Genomic DNA, 24,374 nt, shown 5'->3' with positions numbered 1-24,374 from the left:
CTGATTGGGGTCCATTGGGCTGTCAGGGGGAAGGGGCTGAGGGTGGTTAGTGGGCCAGCCCTGCCCCCTGGTCAAACTCTCTGTCGAACTCCCATCAAGGGGACAATTTGCATATTAGCCTCTTTTTTTTCTTTAATGTATTTTATTGATTTTTTACAGAGAGGAAGGGAGAGGGACAGAGAGAGAGAAACATCGATCAGCTGCCTCTTACACACCCCCTACTGGGGATGTGCCCGCAACCAATGTACATGCCCTTTGACCGGAATTGAACCTGGCACCTTTCTGTCCGCAGACCGACGCTCTATCCACTGAGCCAAACCGGTCACGGTGCATATTAGCCTTTTATTATATAAGATTATTACCGTGTTTCCCCGAAAATAAGACATCCTCCGAAAATAAGACCTAGCGCATGGAAAGATAAGACATCCCCTGAAAATAAGACCTAGCACAACTTTGGGAGAAAAAATTAATATAAGACACTGTCTTATTTTCGGGGAAACAGGGTATTATTCCCCCCCCCCCCCCCCCACATCCCCATGGAGGCCTGGCTGGTGACAATAATTAACTGCTGAGTGGCCTTCGCCCGATCCCAGGCTCTACTCCCGGGCCACATTCCAACTGCCTGACTGACTGCCCGTCTCCTAGGCCACTAAACCCCAGTCATTCCTGAAGTAAGGTGAGGGCAAGACGCTGGAAAGCAGAGCAGATGCCTGAGCTGCACCGAGAGCCACCTCCACTCCCAGGTATGCCACTCCCCACCTATCACAGGTACTCCCAGCATGCGTAAAGGATTGGCCAGATTGGGAGGGTCCGCTCTGCCTGACGTGCAGAGATTCCAGCAGTGGAGATGGAGGCCCGGAGCAGAGCAGGGCCTGCCCGAGGTTAAACTAGAAGTTAGTGTCCGTCCCCGAACTAGAGCCCCGAGCTCTTGCCTTCCTGCAGAGCACCCAGCTGCGAGGAGGGGCTTGTAGAGGGACGGAGCAGGCTCGGAGAGGAAGAGGCCCCTGGCTCTAGAAAGCAGCCACAGTAAGAAAAGCTACTGATTGGCCAGGTGGGAATCCAACAGAACCGGGAGAAAGAGCTTCCCCCCCCCCCCCCCCCCCCACGCTGCCAGGGCTCGACTTCAGTTTCCCCTGAGAGCCTCAGCACAGAGAGGCCCAGGGGCCCCACGCTGGAGGAGCTCTGGACTTGAGGATCCCAGAGTCAGACTTGGGGGGGAGGGGTGTCCCCAGACTAGGATCACATCTCTCAAACCATACCCAACGGATCCCTCAACCAGTGCCCAGCTGGCTATCATGTGTTGGGGGTCTCCCCCCACGTCCCCCTCCCCAGACATGTAATCCTCAGATGAGAAAACTAAGCCTCAAGATAATTTGGGTTATTGCCTCCCCACCCCCCACCTCCACCCCGAGATCACGTAGGAGGTGAGTGTGAGGGCTGGGATTGTGGGCAGGCTGATCTGAAACCCTGAGCCCTAAATTGCTAGACTTTGTTTCCCCAAGGAGCCTGATTGGAAGAATCACCTGGTGGTCCCCAAGAGTACAGATTGGGTCCTGAATGAATGAATTAGCAAGTGATAGAACGAATGAACTGTGGAATAAATAAAGCAGCAGACTGTGGTTGTGGAAGGGTACGGGGTGTGGACAAAAAAAAAAGGGGGGGTAGGGTGGCATTCTAGGGAAAGTAGCCTCACGGGGTGACCTGAGGAATTCCTAACGAGGCAGGTCAGGGTGGGTTAGTCACGCCCCAGGCACATACAACTTCTTTACGGAAAAGATTATTTTAGCCTTAAGCAAATCTGTTCATATGTTTCTGTGGAACTAGATTACCACCCTTTGAAATGCCCCTTTCAGACCCCTCCTTCTAAATAATACCCAGCAATTCTTTCAGACCCTCCTTCTAAAGTTCGTGAGAGGTAACCTGACCCCCACCTTGCCTTCTTCCACCTCTATGTAACCTTTCTTACCTTCCCTCCGTAATCATAAGAGAGACTTCGAATTTATTTTCCAAAGCATTTTTTTTTTTCATTCTGTTGAGATTGTGCTCACATGAACTCTTACAAAATTCTCAACAGGCTTGGATGTTTCTTAGGTCAACCGAGGGAGGGAGGAGGCGGGAGGAGGAGGAGGAAAGCTAGGTGGGAATTCAGTTCCAGGTTTCCCGGAGCGCTGCTGGGCTTGAGTCTGCCCAGAGGCTGCTCAGCTCAGGTCCTGTCCATGAGTTCTACAGGAAATGGGTGGAATGTGGAGGCGAGGGGACTTGGTGAGCAGGGGGCACATCGGCTGTGGGAAACGAGTGTTTTAGGAGGGTCAGGCATCTGCTGACGAGGAGGCTGAGGGAACAGTTACCTCTCCAAGCTCAGTGTCTGAGGCTAGAGGATTGAGGGGCCACAAAGGCTGAGTGGAGGCCACCTCTGTGGTCGGAGGCTCAGGAGCCTTTCCCAGGGACTGAAAAGCTGGCTGCCAGTGCCCACCCACCAAGCCTCTGTGCCCTGTGACTTCTACAGGGGCTCTGGGAGAAGCCAAATGATAAGGCTGGAAGGAGCTAGAACCAAGCTTTTTAAAATTATTATTTGAGAGAAAAAGAGAGAAACATTTGATTTGTCATTGCACTTATTGCATGCATTCATTGGCTGGTTCTTGATTGTGCCCTGCCTGGGATGGAATCCGCCAGAATGGAGACTATACTCTAATGAACTATACCTGGCTAGGTGGAAGAGGCTTTGTTTAAAAAAAAACCAAAAAAAACCCAAAAAAAACATAGGTCTACAGCTTATCTGGAGCCCTAACATGAAGATAATTGTAAACTTTCACAAAGTCATTTGGTGTAAAAAAAAATATGTCTTGAAAATTAATGTGAGTTTACTATCATTTTTATTTATCCCACCGGTGTAACTATTTCACCACAGAGTGTGCCAGCCTGATTGGATTTGGTGTTACCTTTTAGAAAAATCCTAAAAAAAGATTGTGAACATGGGATTGGGGACCCATGGTGATCTCCTGGCTATTTCTGCTTATTTCCCAAATCCCATCCCTTAGTGTATGTATCACTTAATCCTCATAAAACGTCAGGGAGGTCCCACCCCGGACTGTCCCAAAAGGTGGTCCCACCCCTCACGGAGGCTGGGAAGACTGGGGCGTGGGGCGTAGGGCGTACACTGCCCCAGGCTTCCCCGAGGCTCCACCCACCCGGAGCTGTTCTTATACCTGGAGGCCCTTCCTCCACTCTTCCTTCTGGGACCAGCATGGCTCCGACGCAGCTGTGGCTCCTTCTGGTGTGGGCAGCCGAAGTATGGGCAGCCAGGCCCAGGACTGAGCTTCTCAATGTCTGCATGAATGCCAAGCACCACAAGGAAAAGCCAGGCCGGGAGGACAAGCTGCATGAGCAGGTGGGCCGAGGTGGAGGAGGGGTGGTCTGTGGGGAGGAACTGACTCTGTTGAAAAAAGCTGGAAATTGCCAAAACCGGTTTGGCTCGGTGGATAGAGCCCCGGCCTGCGGACTGAAAGGTCCCAGGTTTTATTCCGATCAAGGGCATGTACCTTGGTTTTAGGCACCCACCCGGTGTAGGTTGTGAAGGAGGTAGCTGATGGATGATTCTCTCTCATTGATGTTTCTAACTCTCTATCCCTCTTTCTTCCTCTCCATAAAATAAATAATAATAAAAAATAACAACAACAATAAAATGTATTTTTTTAAAAAAGGAAAGAAAGAAAAAAAGCTGGAAATGAAAGGTTAAACCCTCTCTATGCCTGAGGAGACAGATTTTCAGACCTTGGTCTATAGTGGAGGGTTTTTTTTTGGGGGGGGAGGGGTTTTAGATTTCAAGTTTCTATCATTAATATATTATTGATTTCAGAGAGGAATGGAGAGGGAGAGAGAGATAGAAACATCACTGATGAAAAAAAAAAAAAAAAAGGAAAAAAAAAAGAAACATCACTGATGAGAGAGAATCATTGATTGGCTGTCTTTTGCACGCCCCACACTGGGGATTGAGCCTGCAACCTGAGCATATGTCCTGACCAGGACATATGCCCGTGACCTCTTGGTTCCTAGGTTGATGCTCAACCACGAAGCCAACTGGACAGTGGTTGAGGTTCTTAAACTGGCCAGGTTCTTTTAAAAAATATATATATTTTATTGATTTTTGTACAGAGAGGAAGGGAGAGAGATAGAGAGTTAGAAACATCAATGAGAGAGAATCATCGATCAGCTGCCTCTTGCACACCCCCTACTGGGCATATGCCCGCAACCAAGGTACATGCCCTTGACCAGAATCGAACCCGGGGCCCTTCAGTCCCCAAGCGGACGCTCTATCCATTGAGCCAAACCGGTCCCGGCTTAAACTGGCCAGGTTCTTAAACTCTGCTCCAGGGAACGAACCCCTGGGAGACTTCAAAGAGGCACACAGGGTACTTGGGAGACCTGGGAGGAAACCTAAGATTCCAGGAAGCATCCCAGGGACTGTGGGCACCCATTCTCCATATTTCCCAGCCCACATCTCACTACGCATTTTGTCATTTGTTCTTCCCCCTGTGATTTTCTTAAATAAAATTTTGTTGTTGTTGTTGATTTCAGAGAGGAAGGGAGAGGGAGAGAGAAACATCAGTGATGAGAGAGAATCATCGATCTGCCTTCAGCATGACCCCTACTGGGGATCAAACCCACAACCCAGGCATGTGCCCTGACCGGGAATCAAACTGTGACCTCCTGGTTCACAGCTCAATGCTCAACCACTGAGCCATGCCGGCTGGGTTCCCAGTGTGATTTTTGTCATCAGAATAAAAATCTAATCTCCGACCAGGTAGCACAGTTGTTGGAGAATTGTCCCCATACTTTGTCTCCCAAACATGGGGTTTGGAGTTTGATCCTTAAGTCAGGGTATATAACCAATTGAATGTGTAAATAAGTGGAATAAAAAGTGTCTCTCTCTCTCTCTCTCTCTCTCTCTCTCTCTCTCTCTCTCCCTCCCCCTCCCTCTCTCTCTCTCTCTCTCTCTCTCTCTCTCTCTCTCTCTCTCTCTCTCTCTCCTTTAAAAAACAAAAAGATTAGAAATCTGAGATCTATTTTTTTAAAAACGAAAAAAAACTAATCTGGCATCTATTTGTTTAACATAAACTCTGTGCCTGTGTTGCCAATACATTGTCAACAGCTCAGCTTCTTAGGCTGTTGGGTTTCTGTCTCACACAAGTCAGGAAGCAGGTCCAGAGAGGAGCCTGGGAAGTGACACTGAGGGGACCCCTCCCTGGGGTGGGTTTTTGTTGGTTAATCCTCACCTGAGGGTATTTTTCCATTGATTTTTTTTTTAGGAGTGGAAGGGTGTGGGGGAGGCCTAGAGAAACATCTTTGCCAGAGAGAGACATGGATTGGCTGCCTCCTGCACACGCCCGACTAGGGCCTGGGACTGAGCCTGCAATTGAGGAATGGGTCCTTGACCAGAATCGAACCTGGGACACTTCAGTCCACAGGCCACAGAGCTCTAATCATTGAGCCAAAAAAGGCTAGAGACCAAAGGTTGATTTTGATTTCAGTTTAGACTGGGAGTGACCTCTCCAAGGATCTGAGAGGATAAAGTATACACACTGCACATAGTGACTTTTCTGCCGGCCCCAAACTGCTCAAGAAAAGAGGGTCTCCCCGTGGTAAGGCTGGGCATGAGGCACCTTGATCTATGCATCTAGCAAACATTTCCGCTGGGGAGGTCTACCAATGACAATTATGCCACACCCCTTTAATAACCAGAACCAACCTAAACATTTAAAAAATTTTTATTTATTTCAGAGAGTAAGGAAGAGGGAGAGAGAGATAGGAACATCAATGATGAGAGAGAATCATCGATTAGCTGCCTCCTGCACACTCCCCAGAGGATCGGGCCCCTGACCAGAATCGAACCCGAGACCCTTCAGTCCAAAGGCCGACGCTCTATCCACTGAGCCAAACCAGCCAGGGCTTTTATTTTTTCTTTATAATGTTGGCATCATATTGATTTTTTAAAAAAATATTTAGGTTGGTCCCTAACCGATTTGGCTGAATCTCGGGTTTGTTTCTGGTCTGGGGCGCATGCCTGGGTTGCAGGTTCGATCCCCAGTGTGGGGCGTACAGGAGGCAGCCGACCAATGGTTCTCTCATCACTGATGTTTCTATCGCTTTCTCTCTCTTCCTCTCTGAAATAAATGAAAATATATTTAAAAACCAAAAGGAAGTCACTTGTAATGTGCATTCCAATATGTGAATGTCCATTTTAACCTCATCAGCAGGTAATTATCCCAGTCCCAGTTGTGCTTGTTGTGAGGACTAAGCAACAGCTGGCAGTGCAGACTGACCACAGGTACTTCTAGTGTTGCAGAAAACCAGAGAAGAACCAAGCAATGCTTAGAGAAATGGAATCACTATTATTATAACGTGCGGGCCCAGAGAAAAATGCCTTTCAAATTCTGGGCAAAAAACATGGAGGAAATTTCCCTATTTATATGTTTTTACCTTCTTTGTTTCCCAAATATGATTTGTTTGTTTTTTCCTATCCCCTTTGCAAGTTCTTAAAGAGCCCTAAGTGCTGGGGCTTTGAGACTTCAGCCAAAGGCTTGGCCTGACGCCAGCACTGATAACTTCCCCTGGGGGAAGGTTTATGGTCTCTCTGGAATGGGAGTAGTCTTATTTTCCTTATTATTTAAGCAAGCAAGTAAGCATTTACAGAAGCCAAAATAACAGAATTAAAATTTCAAACAACAGTTTTTATGTAAGAGGGATGCTTCACTAGCAGCATTGACTTTTTCAGCCTATATGTATACTTAAAGTGCACATTTTATTTTGCTTATACTAAGTTCTAGGCCATAGGTTCTATTCATTCAATAAGAATGTTTTGAAAACGGTCAAACTTTGTTTCTCGAACATCTCCCATCCTGAACAATTCGGTTCTAGAACAAGTGAAAATATGTCTCTGTTGAGCCAAACTTCGGTTTGGGACCTGACAATCCTTTCAGGCTGATACCTCAGCTTGACAAAAAGCAGCTTTCAGGTAACAAAGGAGGAGAGAAGAATGCTTTTGTTGCTGGCGGAAATTGATGGTTAGCACAACTTTATAACATAAAAACGCCATGGAGAGTGCTAATGTTGCCCTAGCTGGTTTGGCCCGAAGGGTCCCAGCTTCAATGCCAGATCTAGTGCGGATACCATGGCTGCAGGCTTGATCCCAGCCCTGATTGGGGCACGTGTGGGAGGCAACCAATCAATGGGTCTCTCCCATTCTGTTTCTCCCCTTCCACTCTCTAAAAAAAACCTGAATGGGTGAGATCATGCATTTATCTTTCACTGACTGGCTTATTTCTCTTATTTGTGGAACATAAAGAACATTATAAACTGATGAACAAAAATAGATACAGAGGCAAAGAAGCATCGAACAGATTGTCAAACTACAGGGGAAGGCAGGGGAGGATTGGGGAGGGGGCGAGATAAGAGATCAACCGAAGGACTTGTAGGCATGCATATAAGCTTAACCAATGGACACAAGACACTTGGGGCGGAGGGAGAAGGGAGGGAATGTGCCTGGAGTGAGGGTAGGGATAAAGGAGGGAGCAGGGAGATAGGGGAGGAGGTCTATGGGGGAAAAAATACATGTACTAGTATTTGTAATACTTTAGACAATAAAATGAGATTTATAAACTAATTCGAAAAATATCCTGGTGTGAGGATTAACAACAAAAACATTAAATTAAAAAAAAAATAGTACTGATGTTGCTAGGAGTGTGCAAGAGGGGGTGGTTTGATAAATTTTAGAAAAGAAGTGTTTATTTAAAAGAAGATTAAGCAGTACATTAGACATGTACTATACATAAAGTTTAAAACGGAATAATTTGGGGGTCTGGAATGGATTAATTTAATTTATATTATTTCTAATGGGAAACAATGACTAGATTTTCTAACAAACGGTTTCTCAAACAGCCTTCTGAATGAATTAAGTTCGAGAACCAAGGTTCCATTGTGTTTATTAGAACTTTTCTGGGGTTAGAACTTGCTTCCTCACCTCCTGGTCTTTGCTACTAAATCAATGATGCTTAATTGAACCATTTTAAAAAATTGCAATTTCCCATCCCTCTCCCCTACATTATTTCCCTCCCCTGCCAAAGCATTTATCCTATGAGAAGTTTTTCTTGCTTTGTCCCCAGTTCCTAGAAAAGTGCCTGGTTAAAAGTAAAGTAAGAGCTCAATAAAGATTTTATTTAATTTTGTAATGACGACATCTCCCCAAGAGAGGGCCCCCCAACAGCAACTATTTCCCTGAAAGGCCCAACTGCGCTGGGGAACCAAGGGCTCAGATGGGAGAAACTGCCTGTGAGGATATTCTGTGCTGGGCCTGGGACTCAGTCCTGTGTCTTCCCCACCCAGTGCAGTCCCTGGAAGAAGAACGCCTGCTGCTCAGTCAACACCAGCCTAGAAGCCCATAAGGATGTCTCCTACCTGTACAACTTCAACTGGGAACACTGCGGCCCCATGAAACCCGCCTGCAAGCGCCACTTCATCCAGGACACCTGCCTGTATGAGTGCTCCCCCAACCTGGGGCCCTGGATCCAGGAGGTATGACTTCTTCCCCATGCCCGCTTCCCAGACATCTCCTGGTCCTGCCTCTGCAGCTCTGGAGCTCTCTAGGGCTGGGCTACTGAGAATCCTGGGCCTGAGTCCCTTTCCCCTACCGACATCTCCCAGGGGAACCAGAGCTGGCGCAAAGAGCGGATCCTGAACGTGCCCCTGTGCAAAGAGGACTGTGAGAGCTGGTGGGAAGACTGTCGCACCTCTTACACCTGCAAGAGTAACTGGCACAAGGGCTGGAACTGGACCTCAGGTGAGAGCCTGGTGGGTGGGGAGAGAGGGATTAGGAGGGGAGGCTGGGGTGTGAGATGGGCATATGAAGGGTCAGAGTTGAGGAGTTGGCAGAACCAGACATAGTTTAGGGTCCAATGGCTAAAGGGCTTCCATCCTCCCACAGGGATTAATGAGTGTCCGGTGAAGAATGCCTGCCACCGCTTTGATTTCTACTTCCCCACGCCTGCTGCTCTGTGCAATGAAATCTGGAGTCACTCCTTCAAAGTCAGCAACTACAGCCGAGGCAGTGGCCGCTGCATCCAGATGTGGTTTGACCCGGCACAGGGCAACCCCAACGAGGAGGTGGCCAGGTTTTATGCAGAGGCCATGATGAATGGAGCTGAGCTCCATGGGGCCTGGCCTCTCCTGCTTGGCCTGGCCCTGCTCCTGCTGTTCAGCTGAGCTCCTTTTACCTTCTGATACCTGGTCATCCCCCACACAGTTCAGCCCCGCGGCTCAGCTCCCATGGTGGGAGCTCTGTCCAACAGTTTGAATAAACTAGTTACCTGCATGTCTCTTGCAAATGATTTGGGTGTGAATAGGGATGTGACTTCTGCTTCCCTGTTGCCATTGACTGTCACTTGGTCAGTTCCCAGCTCTGATTCTTGCTATTTGCTAGATACTTAAAATATTCTAATCAAGGACATATTCACAGCTTTCAATTTCGTTTTTCACTGAAAAGGCCCAGGACGTTGTCATTTGAATTGGACCAAAGCCTCCCAGGGTTGACTGTTCTGTCCTGAGCTCAGCTCTTCAGTAGAAGAGAGGGAATGGGAGTGACCAGCATGTTCTGGATGCTGGCTGGGAAGAGGTGAAGGAGGCCAGCAAGAGCCATACCTCTATACAGCTAATACCCCCAAATCAGTCCCTGCCAGGCATTTTCCTAAATGCTTTATGTTTATTCCCATAAGGTGTAGATGCTATGGTTTGCATTTACATATGTGAAAACAGGCCCATGGATTAAGGGACAAGGTCAAAGCCATCCCCTGCATGAGAGCTGGGCTGGCACTCCAGGCAATCTGGCTGTTGGGAGCAGGCTCTGTCCCTTGTGAAGTGGGTGAATGTGTGCATCTTAAAGGGATACCGCACCCATGCCTGACCAGAGGAGCTGGGCCTGAGCTGCCCTGGCAGAGCTAGGACTGGATCCCAATCCTAGAACAGGTTCCAAGCCAATGATTTGACAGATATGTGGGCATTGATCTCACATTAAGTGTAGTTTGTAGCAGTTGTGATAAGCTGGGTTATGTTCCAGTACCATCCCTGAGATCTCAGTGGCTTACCACAACTAACATTTACTGGTATATCTTGCTCAAGCTACAGTGATTAATGTGGGTTGTCAGGGGGATACTGCTGGGCACTCAGCAAGGCAGGCTGATGGAGGCGCCATCTGGTCACACTCTTTTATGAGACAGGAATAGGGAACTTGGTGAATTCCATACCGACTGATAAAACTTCCGCACATCACAAGTATTTCAAAGAGGATGGGAGAGTGAGAGAAGTATCAATATTGAGAGAGAATTATTTTTTAAAATATATTTTATTTTTTTACAGAGAGGAAGGGAGAGAGATAGTTAGAAACATTGAGAGAGAAACATCGATCAGCTGCCTCCTTCACACCCCCCACTGGGGATGTGCCCGCATCCAAGGTACATGCCCTTGACCGGAATCGAACCCGGGACCCTTCAGTCCATAGGCTGACGCTCTATCCACTGAGCCAAACTGGTTTCGGTAAGAGAATTATTGATCGACTGCCTCCTGCACATTCCTTACTGGGGATTGAACTAGCGACCAGGGCATGTACCCTGACCAGGAATCAAATCATGGTTCCTAGGTCAATAGTCAACCACAGAGTCACACTGGCCTGGTACCCACCTATCACTAGTATTTTGTTGGCCAGCTTATGACCATGACTAACTTCAAAGAGGCCAGGGAAGTACAATCCTACATGTGCCTGGAAGGAGAGGGCGATCAGAATGTTTGTCAACAGACCTAATGACTACTACAAAGACTGTTATGCTATGCTCAGTATATTTCTGGCAGGTCATAGTTACAAATGTATTTTTTGGGTTTGGTTTTGATAAGAAGGAGGAGGACCACATGGAAAGTGGTACGATCTACTGGCTACCACCCTAAATAGTCCTGCGAACACAGTCAATTGATGTATTATATTCTCTACAGAATTTGGGACACTTTACAAATATGGCATATTTATAGATGTAATAGAGGCCCCATGCACAAAATTCATGCAAGGGGTACGGCCCTTGCAGCCATAGCCCTGGCTTCACCCCGAAGGTCATCCAGAAGGACATCTGGAAGGCCATTCAGCTATCCAGTCTAATTATATTATGCTTTTATTGTTATAGATTAAAATTACTGAAATTTAAGATTAGAATCACCTCAATCCAACATGCCTTATCAAAGGTGTACTGTGCTGATTGTGAATCATTTATAAAAATATATGGCCTTAGCCATTCATGGGTATTGACTGAGTAATTTAAAAGACAACAGATTGGAGGAAATATTTGCCAAACACAAGTCTGATAAAAGATTTGTATCCATGCCAAAACCAGTTTGGCTCAGTGGATAGAGCGGATAAAGCGTCAGCCTGCGGACTGAAAGGTCCCAGGTTCGATTCTGGTCAAGGGCATGTACCTTGGTTGCAGGCACATCCCTAGTAGGGGGTGTGCAAGAGGCAGCTGATTGATGATTCTCTCTCATCGATGTTTCTAACTCTCTATCCCTCTCTCTTCCTCTCTGTAAAAAATCAATAAAATATATTAAAAAAAAAGAAAAAAGATTTGTATCCATACTATGCAAAGAATGGCAACAATCTATATATATAAAAGCCTAAGTGACTGGAACGACTGGTAGCTATGACACACACTGACCACTAGGGTGCAGACACTCAATACAGGAACTGCCACCTGGCGTTCAGTGCTCTGTCATAGCCAACCTCCCGCAGCTGGCTGGGCTCTGTCAGGGAATGGGCTGGGTCAGTGCCTTTCCCAGGAGGGCCAAGGGCTGGCTCCCTCTTCAGGGCAGGCATCCAACCTCCCATGTTCTGTCCTTCCCCCTGGCCAGCAGGCCCAGATCAGCTTGCTGCCTGCCTACCACAGTGGCTGCATTGGTGGCAAGGAAAGGAGGGGGGAAGGAGGGAACCATGCAGTGGCAGGCTGCGGACAATGGTAGTGTAGGTGTCTGGCATTCCTTCCACGCCCAGCATGGGACCTGTAGTTTCCTCTCTGGCCTGGCCCTGAAGGCCTAGCCCCAATCAGCCCTGATCGCTGGCCAGGCCTAGGGACCCCACCAGTGTACCAGGCCTCTAGTTCAATAATAAAAACAAACAGGCCCGTGAAATAACGGGCAAAAGAAATAAATGGACATTTCATCAAAGAAAGTACATGAGTGGCTAACAAGTACATGAAAAGATGCTCAACATCTTTTGGAAATGGAAATTAAAACCATAATAATGCACCATTTCATCCCATTAGACTGACTATGATAAGACTGCCAATAACAAATGTTGGTAAGGATGTGGAGAAATTGGAACCCTCATACATTGCTGATGGGAATGTAAATGGTTCTACTCTTTGGAAAACAGTGGGAGTTTTTCAAAAGTTAAATCTTATAGCCCAACAAAACAAGAGAAATGAGAATACATATCACACAAAAACTTACATTTGAATGTTAATAACAGCATATTCATAAAAGTCCAAAATTGGAAACAACCTAATTGTCCATCAACTGGTGAATGGATAGACAAAATGTGTTGTATCTATAGAATGGAATACTTTTTTATCAAGAAAAGTTAATGCACTATTGATACATGCTATGTCATGGATGAACTTTAAAAACATTATGCCAAGTTAAAGCCCATTTGTATGAAAAATTACAGAAAAGGCAAAAATATAGATAGAAGTAGATTAGTGACTGCCTGGGTCTGGATTTGGAAACAGGAATTAACTATAAATGTGTATGAGAAGGAATGAAATGTTCTTAATATTATGGGGGGAGGGGAGGTAGAGGAAGGTATAAGGTGATGGAAGGAGAATTGACTTGGAATGGTGAACACAATACAGTGTACAGATGATGTGTTGTGGAATTATGCACCTGAAACCTGTATAATGTTGTTAACCAGTGTCACCCCAATAAATTAAATAAAAATTATAAATTAAAAAACAATAAAACTCTTTTACAGTAAGGTTGTACCATTTGGCAAAATCATTGTAAACTTTAAGTAAATTTTATTGTATGATATGTCAAAAGGATGAATAAGTGAATGATTGCCTATAGGGTATTCTCTCTTGCATGGTAGCATATAGGGAATTTTGTATGATTCTGATTTCTATGGGTTGCACCCATGAGGGCTGTATTCTAAGGAATTTATCACCTGGCTCCATACAATCTATTATCTGAGACAATATTTTAAAATTCTCACCTGAGTTTATGTTTATTGATTTTAGAGAGAGGAGTGGAGAGAGAGAGAGAGAGAAACATTGATGTGAGCGAAACATCAGTTGCCTCCCATATGTTCCCTGACCAGGATTGAACCCGCAACCTAGGTATGTGCCCTGACCAGAATCTAACCTGCAATCTTTTGTGCAGGGGACCGCATTTCAACCAACTGAGCCACCTGGCTAGGGCTGAGGCAATTTCTATTTGATTATGAAATTTGAGGCATTGGATCGATACAGCAATCAAGGAGGGAGTCTGTTCTTGGTGTAGATGAAGGCGACAATACCAGTTGAGACATTTAAAAATGTAGCCCACTGACCAAAAGAATTTTTTAGAGGAAGTGTTTACTCCAGTTGGCACAAGTGTGGTCTTCTAAATTGAGGGTTAGCGATCAGAGCCAGGAGAAAAAAAAGAGCTGCATCATATGACTAATTTAAAAAAGAACATGAAGCACATTACCAAAAATACCGACACAATAAGCACAATCATATCCTTTGTCAACTTCACTATTTCTCTAAAAATTATTTCTTCTTACCTGTTTGTGGGTGAGTGCTTCCCTTCAGAGAAATCTTTTGCTTTGGGGCTGGAATTTTTCTGGACAAGAACCAGGCCTCTGATAGGTTGAATTATTCAAGTGTTGGTTTATGGTGGTGGTGTCAGATCCATGAGTCTATTTTCCCATCAGTCAATCATGGCAGGATCTGCAGGGAAACAAAAGGAGAGAACAGAAACCACTTGTTAAAAGGACCAGATGATCTGATCAATGTGTTCATTTCCAACAGCAGAATGAAGAGCAGAACAGAGCAGGAACCTCCTGAGGAAGAGATTCATGAAGTCTCAGTTGATGGCTATTTTCTTTCTTTCTTTCTTTTTTAAAAAATATTTTATTGATTTTTTTACAGAGAGGAGGGGAGAGGGAGAGAGAATTAGAAACATCGATCAGCTGCCTCCTGCACACTCCCCACTGGGGATGTGCCCACAACCAAGGTACATGCCATTGACCGGAACCGAACCCGTGACCTTTCAGTCCACAGGCTGACGATCTAACCACTGAGCCGGTTTCGGCGATGGCTACTTTCAAGAGAACATATCACAGACCCTGAGTAAGGAGAAGTAGACAAGGAGAGTTAGTTTTCTCAACCACTTTACCCAACTTAGTTTTAAACGTATATTTTTATTGATTTCAGAGATAAAGGGAGAGGGAGAAAGAGATAGGAACATCAATGCTGAGAATCACTGATCAGCTGCCTCCTACACGCCCCCTACTGGGGAGTAAGCCCACAACCCTAACTGAGAATCAAACTTTGACCTCCTGGTTCATAGGTCAATGCTCAACAAATGAGCCACACCAGCTGGGCTACCTAACTTATTTTTGATAATTCCATTTATCGCCTCTATTTGCCAGAGCTCTGTGGGAGATACATATTTAGAAGTCCCCAGTGCCTTACAATCTATTATGTAAGATGTGCACCCAGAATTCTATCAACAATAAAAGGTGATTTTATTATTTTACTTTATATACTTTTTTTTTTTTTTTACTGATTTTTGAGAGGAAGGGAGAGGGAGAGAAACATCAATATTGAGAGAGAACAATTGATCAGCTGTCTCCTGCATGCTCCCTGCTGGGTATTAAGCCTGCAACCCAGGCATGTGCCTTGACTGGGAATTGAACCTTGACCTCCAGGTTCATAGGTCAATGCTCAACCACTGAGCCACACTGGCCAGTCTAAAAGGTGATTTTAAATAAAGGCATCAAATCATCTTGGAAATAAACTTGCTGACAGTGATCAGGCAAACCCTTGCCTATGAACATGAGTATGATTTTACCCATTTGAAAAAGTCCACAATAACTAACCATTCGGTCAGGACCCTTTACCTTGTATAAAACTCATCTCAAAGGGAGGAGCTCCTCTCTTTGCTGTCATCTTCCTCCACATTGTAGACACTATGAACAGGGCTGCTCTTATAATATTGATAAGCTAATTTTAAAAACGTGGAGCATACCAATTATATTTAATTATTTTTAGCATCCCTCCTTGAATACTTTACTTTGGAGTGCCTTCCTGTGAGAGAGCAAGTTTTTGGTGTGTTCTAGCAGCTGTCTGAGAAACGCCAGGGTGATTTTGGTGTAAAATACACCTTGATAGTTTTATTGTTCTGAATTAGGGCCTGATTTAGAGAAGAGAACTGAAGAAAGTGTTGGCAGGAAACAGCCTGAGTCTTGGCTGTCTCATTAATAAGAGAACTCAACTTATAACATTGTCGTTAAGAATTTTAACTTCTCTAGAAGTGAGGAAACATACTGTCTTGTCTCATGACCTAAGAGCACAACATGAGTGAGCCAGCACAAAAGAAAATAAAAATGAACGTGTTTCCTGCGAAGTAAAAGTTCACAGTCAGGTTGGGTAAGGACCTTAACACTGCTGCAGGGGAAAGTACAGGAAACAAAAATTAACTTATTTCTTCATGGTAAGTGCAGAATGTATTCTCAAAGACTCTTAGTAAGAGTGGACAACATTATTTAAAGCTTAATGCCTCTTAAAATAAAAGTAACCTGAAGATGCACTTCTGGAATGGCAGAGGAAGGGCATCTGAAAATCCACTCCTCCATGAAAGCAAGAACACTGGCAAGATGTCAAACTCAGCTTTTCCAGAACTCTGGAAATTAACCCAAACTTTCAAAATCTAAGGAGTACTTATTTAAGAAAAACGGTTGGATCTCAGTAGGAAACAGCAAACTCTTGGCATTTTTACTTTTTTCCCATCCTCCTCTCTCAAACTCTGGTAGCCTTCAAACCCAGCTATCTGTTTTCAGATAACTACAGTTACAACTATAGTAACTGCGGGAAACAGAAGCCTGGGAGCCACAGAGGGGACAGAGTGGGCGCGGAATTCCTCCCAGAGCCCTGTCCCTGGAGAAATGTCGCTGGTTCGTCTGGCAGCTCCTGGTAAGAGCCCCATTCGCAGAGCTCGTCTTATTTGACTGACTCGGAGCTCTCACAGTGAGAAGCTCCATCCCTGCGTGTTGGTCCAAAAAATTCATCAGCAAACTTAGAGGCAGGGAAACCAACAGAGACAAACTCCCTGAGGCAGGGAAACCAACAGAGACAAACCAGAAGCGGCCAAAAAACGTAGGAGAAATATTAGGAAGGACACGGAGATAGAAGGCTTTGAAAAGCTCTGACATACCCGGGGGTCTAGAAATCCACATGTGTTTGCAAAACTGTATGTAAACCCAGGAAACACATGAAAAGGCCCCATCTCTCATTTCTAATAACCTCGAGGCCTGGGTGAAGCAGGAAATGAGGGACAAGGGAGAGTAAACTTTCAGAGCTTTGAAGGCTTGCCTGAACCAACACACAGAATCCGTTGGCAAAGAGGGGAAGACATTTAAGGAACTCTCTGTCCACTCATTAGCTGACCGCTAAGCTAAATGGCAGAAATGGCAGTGACCACACATGACAAAGAAAACAGGCTTTGCAGATTTACTCCTTGAATGTCAATCAACAAATAGACAGGAACAAACATAAGCCTTGGGAGTATCTAATTTCCAAAGATGCCATAGAATGTCATTTAAAATGACCAGTTTTTACTCTGTTTCCCAACAAGATAAAACACGCAAAGAAATGGGAGAGTGTGGCCTATAGAAGGAGAATAAAAAGCAGTCAACAGATATTGTCCCTTACGTTGAACTTATTAGTCTTTTTTTTGTTTTTGTTTTTTTATAAATATATTTTTTTATTGATTTTTTACAGAGAGGAAGGGAGAAGGATAGAGAGCTAGAAACGTTAATGAGAGAGAAACATCGACCAGCTGCCTCCTGCACACCCCCCACTGAGGATGTGCCCGCAACCAATGTACATGCCCTTGACCGGAATTGAACCCGGGACCTTTCAGTCCGCAGACCAATGCTCTACCACTGAGCCAAGCCGGCTTCGGCTGAACTTATTAGTTTTTAAATCATCTATTATAAAAACAAACTATGTAGCCGAAACCGGTTTGGCTCAATGGATAGAGCATCGGCTTGGGGACTGAAGGGTCCCGGGTTCGATTCCGGTCAAGGGCATGTACCTTGGTTGCAGGCATATCCCCAGTGGGGGATGTGCAAGAGGCAGCTGATCGATGACTCTCTCTCATCGATGTTTCTAACTCTCTATCTCTCTCACTTCCTCTCTGTAAAAAAATCAATAAAATATATTAAAAAAATAATAAAAAAAAATAAAATAAAATAAAAACGAACTATGTCTAACGGAGTCAGGGAAAAATGTAAAAATGATGTCTAATCCAAAGGAGAATATCAATAAAGAGATATAAATTTTTGTTGTTAATCCTATCCTGAGGACATTTTTTTCTATTGCATTTAAGAGAGTGAAAGAGAGGGAGGGAGAGAGAGAGATAGAGAGAAACATAGACAATGTGAGAAAGACACATTGATTGGTTGCTTCCCACACGTGCCCCACCTGCCACCAGGGGAGGGGAATGAAAGTGCAACCCAGGTACATTCCCTTGATCCGGAATTGAACCCATGACCCTTTGGTGTGTGGGCCTACACTCTAATCACTGAGAAACACTAGGCAGGACAAGATATAAATTATTTTTTAATTTTTATTTTTTAAAAAATTTTAAATATATTTTATTGATTTTTTTTACAGAGAGGAAGGGAGAGAGATAGTAACATCGATGAGAGAGAAACATCCATCAGCTGCCTCCTACACACCCCCTACTGGGGATGTGCCCGCAACCAAGGTACGTGCCCTTGATTGGAATTGAACCCGGGACCCTTCAGTCTGCAGACCATTGAGCCAAACCGGTTTGGGCATAAATTATTATTATTTTTAATCAAATAGAAAATCTGAAGTATAATAATTAAACTTAAAAATTTACTAGAGCCGAAACCAGTTTGGCTCAGAGGATAGAGCGTCGGCCTGCGGACTAAAGGGTCCTGGGTTTGATTACGGCCAAGGGCATGTACCTTGGTTGCGGGCACATCCCCAGTGGGGGGTGTGCAGTAGGCGGCTGATCGATGTTTCTCTCTCATCGATGTTTCTGACTCTCTGTCCCTCTTCCTTTCTCTCTGTAAAAAATCAATAAAATATATTTTTAAAAAATTTACTAGAACTTCAACTTGATATTTTAAAAATCCTAATAATAATTAATGTAAGAAACTGGGAGATTTCCCACTAAGATCAGGTACAAGGAAAGGATTTTCCCTCTCCCACTCCCCTTCAACATCATAATAGAAGTTCCAGATAATGAAATAAAATAAGGAAAGGACATAAACAATATACAGATAGGCCCTAATTTGTTTGTCTCAGTGGATAGAGCATTGGCCTGGGAAATGAAGGGTCCCAGGTTTGATTCCAGACAGGGGCATGTACCTTTGTTGCAGGCACATCTCCAGTGTGGAGTGTGCAGAAGGCAGCCAATAAATGATTCTCTCTCATCATTGATGTTTCTATCTCTCTCTCCCTCTTCCTTCCTCTCTGAAATTAATAAAAATATATTTTTAAAAAAGTAAATTGCCTTTCCATATATTAGCATCAAACAAGTGGAATTTGAAATAAAAAAACACTAAAAACATTATTATTTATATTAGCATCCAGAAAAATGAAAAATTTAGGTATATACCTAACCAAAAATGTATAAGATCTATATAAAGAAAACTAAAAAACTCTGATTAACAAAATACAAGGACTAAATAGATAGTTCATGTTCATTGATAAGAAGATTCAATATTGTCATGATGCCAGTTATTCCCAACTTGATCTACAGATTCAAGTAATCTAATCAAAATTCCACTAAGTTATTTTGTAGATATTAACAAACTGATTCTACAGTTTATATAGAGAAACAAAAGACTCAGAATAGCCAACACAATATTGAAAGAGAAAAAACAAAGTTGGGGAATTGATATTACCTGACTTCAAGACTTAGTCATCAAAACAGTGGGTGTTGGCAAAGAATAAACAAATAAACAGAATGAAGAGCCCAAAAGCAGACCCATATCAAAGAAAAGAAAGTTACACCCCAATATCCCTTTTAAATAAAGTCATAAGTCTCCTCTACAAAATACTACCCTGTTTCCCCAAAAATAAGACAGTGTCTTATATTAATTTTTGCTCCCAAAGATGCACTAGGTCTTATTTTCAGGGGATGTCTCATTTTTCCATGAAGAAGAATACGGTACACATTTATTGTTAAATGAAAATAAAGGAAATTTATTACCTGTATACGGTACAGTAGTACGGTAGTTGTCAACACAAACCAGACAAACTGTGAATCCTACAGTATCAAGAATTTACTCATTGCCGAAACCGGTTTGGCTCAGTGGTAGAGTGTCGGTCTGTGGACTGAAGGGTTCGATTCCGGTCAGGGGCATGTTCATTGGTTGCGGGCACATCCCCGGTAGGGGGTGTGCAGGAGGCAGCTGGTTGACGTTTCTGGCTCTCTATCTCTCTCCCTTCCTCTCTGTAAAAAATCAATAAAATATATATATTTTTTTTTTAAAAAAAGAATTTACTCATTTATTCAATGACAATCATGTCATCATCTTCTGGAACATCATCATAACAATCCAATTCCTGAATTTCCTGGTGAATTTCTTGTGACTCCATTTCTTTCAGAATCAGTGGACCAAATCTTTCATGTTTAGCCTGGGGGGGGGGGGGGACTTATTTTCAGGGGGGATGCCTTATATTTCACTCAGAAGGAAACCTGTAAGTAGGTCTTATTTTCAGAGGATGTCTTATTTTCGGGGAAACAGGGTAGCAAACTGAATTTGGCAACATGTCAAAGATATTATACACCATAACCAAGTAGGGTTAACTTCAGGAATGCAAGTTGGTTTAACATCCAAAAGACAGTTGAGAGAGGATCCAAGATGGCTGCGCCCAGGTGAAGACCTAGCCGCTGCCGCACACAACAATTTCAATAAAATACAACTAAAATATAAAACGGACATTGCCCAGAACTACAGGAAGGTTGACTGACTGGAAATTCTACAGCGAGAAGCAAGGACAAAACCAGAAGGAGGCGCGGAGGAGCTGGAAAAGCCCAAGGTACGTGGCGCGCGCGGAGAGGAAGGAGCCAGAGAGGAGGGGGAGACGGAGTGCCTGGCGGGCGTTCCCTAGCGGAAAGGAGATAAAACTCCAACTGTGCTAGGCCCCCGACTGCTCTGAACCCCAGTTCCCCAGACCCTGGAGACCAAGGCTCATCCATAGGGAGCCGGGCTGTAAGGCGGGATCCCGGGGAAGCCGCGGCGAAAGGAGGTCCCGGCGGCGCGCACACTGCGCGCAAAGAAGGGACGGTCCGCTGTGCCGCGGGATTGCCCTGGCCGGAAGGAGACTGGGGCTCCAGACTGCTCTGAAGGCCACCTCCAAGTCCACTTCAAACTGAACTGAACCCCAATACCGGGCTCATTGGGGGAGAGCACATAGACTGTTTGGCAGCAGGCGAAAATCGAGGGCACCTATCTCTCAGAGGCGCCGGCAGCGAGCACTGAAGGACCCGCATAGGGTGGGGCTGACGGAAGCCAAAGCTGCAGGCTCCACCCTGAAACCCCGTCCCATCTGTAACTGCGAAATGCGACAACAAAATAAATCACAAACAAAAGAAATGGAGGACAAAAAGCGTCTGGATATAGAGTTCAAATCTACGCTTATAAGGTTTTTCAAGAATTTCCTAGAAAAGATGGATAAGACCTATGAGGATATGAAAAGAGATCATCAAGAAATGATAAGGGAACAACAAGAAATAAAGAATACATTGTCTGAAATAAAACATATTTTACAGAGTCCTAAAAACAAAAGGGAAGATCGCAAGAATCAAGTCAAAGATTTGGAACATAAAGAGCCAGAAGACACTCCTCCACAGAAGCTAGAAGGCAAGAGAATCCAGAAAATTGAAAATAATGTAAGAAACCTCTGGGACAACTTCAAGCGAACCAACATCAGAATTATGGGGGTCCCAGAAGATGAGAGAGAGCAAGATATCGAAAACATACTGAAAGATATAGTGACAGAAAACTTCCCCCACCTGGTGAAAGAATTAGACTTACAAGTCCAGGAAGCGCACAGAACTCCAAACAAAAGGAATCCAAAGAGGACCACACCAAGAAACCTCATAATTAAAATTCCAAGAGCAAAAGACAAAGAGAGAATATTAAAAGAAGCAAGAGCAAAGAAGGTGGTTACATATAAAGGAGCACCTATACGATTGTCAGCTGACTTCTCAACAGAAACCATGCAGGCCAGAAGGGAATGGCAAGAAATATTCAAGGTGATGAATAGTAAGAACCTACAGCCGAAGATAATCTATCCAGCAAAGCTATCACTCAGAATCGAAGGTCAGATAAAGAGCTTCACTAATAAAAAAAAGCTAAAGGAGTTCATCACCACCAAACCAGAATTATATGAATTGCTGAAGGGGGTTCTTTCAGAAGAGAAAGTAAACAAAGATAAAAATTATGAACAACAAATATGTAACTATCAACAAGTGAATCTAAAAACCAAGGAAATTAAAAAAAAAATCTGATGAACAATAGTAACTGTTGAATATAATAGAATCAGAGGTATGGAAGGGGAGTGAACTGATGATTCTTGGGGAAAAGGGGAGAGGGGGGGCGTGGGAAGAGACTGAACATAAACTGTGCACCTATGGATGAGGACAATGGGGAGTGGGGAAAGGGCAGAGGGTGGGGTGGAAACCTGGTGGAGGAGAGCAATGGTGAGGGGGGGAAAAAGGAACATTTGTAATAATATGAACAATAAAAATTTATTTAAAAAAAAAAAAAAAAAGACAGTTGATTTAATAAAATACCACATGACTAGAATGAAGGGCAAAATCCACATGATAATCTCAATTGATGCAGAAATATCATTAGACAAAACATAAAGTCCTTTGCTAAAGTACTTGTGGTGATAGAAATGGTTTAGTCTCAGAAGCTACTGAGGTGGTTCATTCTATCCTAGTACAGTGTAAAAAAACAAACAAAAAAAACACACATAAAGTCTTTTCATGATAAACAAAACAAAATAAAAACAAAAACACACCAACAAAACAAAAAATTAGTTTGGAAGAAAAGGAAAATTTTCCAACCTTATAAAAAATATCTATGAAAAACCCGCTGTTAACATCACACTATTGACAAAAGGCTTTCCCTCTAAGATGAGGAATAAGACATGAATAGCCACTCTCATGGTATTTTATTTTTATTTTGTTTTTTACTCTCATCATGTTTACTCAACATTTTACTGAAGTTTCTAGAGCTATTAGTGCAGAAAAAGAAATAGCCCTAGTTGGTTTGGCTCAGTGGATAGAGTGTTGGCCTACAGACTGAAGGGTACCAAGTTCAGTTCCCGTCAAGGGCACATTCCCTGGGTTGTGGGCTTGATCCCCAGTCGGGGGGCTTGCAGGAGGCAGCCAAACAATGATTCTTTGTCATCATTGATGTTTCTCTCTCTCTCTCTCCCTTCCTCTCTGAAATCAATAAAAATATATTTTAAGAAAAATAAAAGTCATTCAGATTGCAAACACAAAATAAAACTATTTCTATTCACAGATGGTATGACATTGTATATAAAAAATCCTAAGGAAACTACAAAACATTGTATTACTAATAGGTGAATTCAGCAAATTTATAAGCACCATATCTATATATAAAAATAAATAGGCCCATGGTTCAGAGGTCAAGCGTCAACCAGGAGGTCTCGGCTGCCTAGGTTGCAGCTCAATCCCCAGTGTGGGGTGTGCAGGAGGCAGCCGATCAATGATTCTCTCTCATCATTGATATATCTAGCTCTCTCTCTCTCTCTCTCTCTCTCTCTCTCTCTCTCTCTCCTGATATTTCTAGCTCGCTCTCTCCTTTCCTCTCTGAAATCAATAAAAAAATGTATTTTAAAAATAAAAATAAATAAATAAATTGACCCTAGTCGGCATGCACCAAAGGGTTTCAGGATCAATTCTCTGTCAAAGGAACAGTACCTGGGTCGCAGGTTAGATCTGAGGCCCCTGGTCAGAGCACTTGCGTGAGGCAATCATCAATTGATGTGTCTCTCTCACATACCTCTCTCTCTCTCTCTCTCTCTCTCTCTCTCTCTCTCTCCCTCTCTCCCTCCCTTTTTTTCTCTCTCCATTCCACCACTCTCTCTAAAATCAATGGGAAAAATATCCTCAGATGAGTATTAACAAAAACATTGTATTTCTGTACACTACCAATAAATAATACAGCAATGGATTTAATATTACAATAGAATTCCATTCACAATAGTATAAAAAAGAACAAAACACATTGCAATACATTTAAGAAGCTAAAAAACTTGTACACTGAAAACTACACAATGTTGTTGAAAGAAATTAAAAAGCTAATAAATGCAAAGACATTCCATATTCATCAATCAGAAGACATGTTTGTTAAAAGGCAATTTTCCCCAAGTTGCTCTATAGATTCAAATCAATCCTTACCAAAATTCCAGCTGACTTTTTTTGAGAAATAGACAATATGAACCTAAAATCTATATGGACATGCCAGAGACCCATGATAGCTCAAACAATCTTAAGAAAGCACCAAATTGGAGGACTCACACTTTCCAATTTCAAAACTTATTACAAAACTACAATAATCAGTGGTAGTAGCATGAGGATAGATGTACACATCCATGGAATAGAACTTAGAGTCCAGATTTTTTTTTTTATTAAGGTATTATATGTAGCCTAAACCGGTTTGGCTCAGTGGATAGAGCATCGGCCTGCAGACTCAAGGGTCCCAGGTTCGATTCCGGCAAAGGGCATGTATAATACCTTGGTTGTGGGCACATCCCCAGTGGGGGGTGTGCAAGAGGCAGCTGATGGATGATTCTCCCTCATTGATGTTTCTAACTCTCTTCCCTCTCCCTTCCTCTCTGTAAAAAAAAAAATCAATAAAATATATTTTAAAAATTTATGTGCGTCAATGAAAAGGCAACCTTCAGAACAGGAGAAAATACTGCAAATCATTTATCTGATAAGAGCCTAATCTTTCTACTCAACCACAAAAAAACACAGAACCTGATTTTAAAACGGGCAAACAA

The 24,374-nt window shown here is 43.6% G+C and overlaps 2 protein-coding genes across 3 annotated transcripts in view; one reads left to right on the top strand and one right to left on the bottom strand.

Annotated features, from left to right (window-relative positions):
- ANAPC15 (anaphase promoting complex subunit 15) overlaps positions 1-24,374 on the bottom strand; it is an 89,533-nt gene that overhangs the window by 50,415 nt on the left and 14,744 nt on the right. The window contains exon 2 of the mRNA XM_084894369.1: positions 13,844-14,009. The gene's annotated coding sequence lies outside the window, so the exon portion shown is untranslated. The remainder of the gene's footprint in view (positions 1-13,843; positions 14,010-24,374) is intronic.
- On the top strand, positions 596-9,379 carry LOC311627790 (folate receptor alpha-like). 2 transcript variants are annotated; one of them, XM_084894351.1, is made up of 6 exons: positions 596-743; positions 3,244-3,388; positions 8,380-8,568; positions 8,698-8,833; positions 8,978-9,294; positions 9,342-9,379. In XM_084894351.1, the coding sequence occupies exons 2-5, from the start codon at positions 3,245-3,247 to the stop codon at positions 9,253-9,255; spliced, it is 747 nt and encodes a 248-aa protein (XP_084750477.1). In that variant the 5' UTR covers positions 596-743; position 3,244; the 3' UTR covers positions 9,256-9,294; positions 9,342-9,379. The 2 variants fall into 2 exon arrangements, with proteins under 2 accessions (XP_084750477.1, XP_084750476.1); XM_084894350.1 differs by having other exon boundaries at positions 605-743; positions 8,978-9,364.

This window comes from Pipistrellus hanaki, assembly GCF_964339955.1.
Source record: "Pipistrellus hanaki genome assembly, chromosome: 9".
NCBI classification, from domain to species: Eukaryota; Metazoa; Chordata; class Mammalia; order Chiroptera; family Vespertilionidae; genus Pipistrellus; species Pipistrellus hanaki.
Note: the sequence above shows the minus strand (reverse complement) of the source record. Positions and strands in the feature narration are given on the sequence as shown.

Coding starts and splice junctions, on each gene's coding strand:
- LOC311627790 (XM_084894351.1), top strand. CDS start 3,245: ATGGCTCCGACGCAGCTGTGGCTCCTTCTGGTGTGGGCAGCCGAAGTA. Junction 8,569..8,697: donor TGGGGCCCTGGATCCAGGAG/GTATGACTTCTT, acceptor GACATCTCCCAG/GGGAACCAGAGCTGGCGCAA. Junction 8,834..8,977: donor GGGCTGGAACTGGACCTCAG/GTGAGAGCCTGG, acceptor ATCCTCCCACAG/GGATTAATGAGTGTCCGGTG.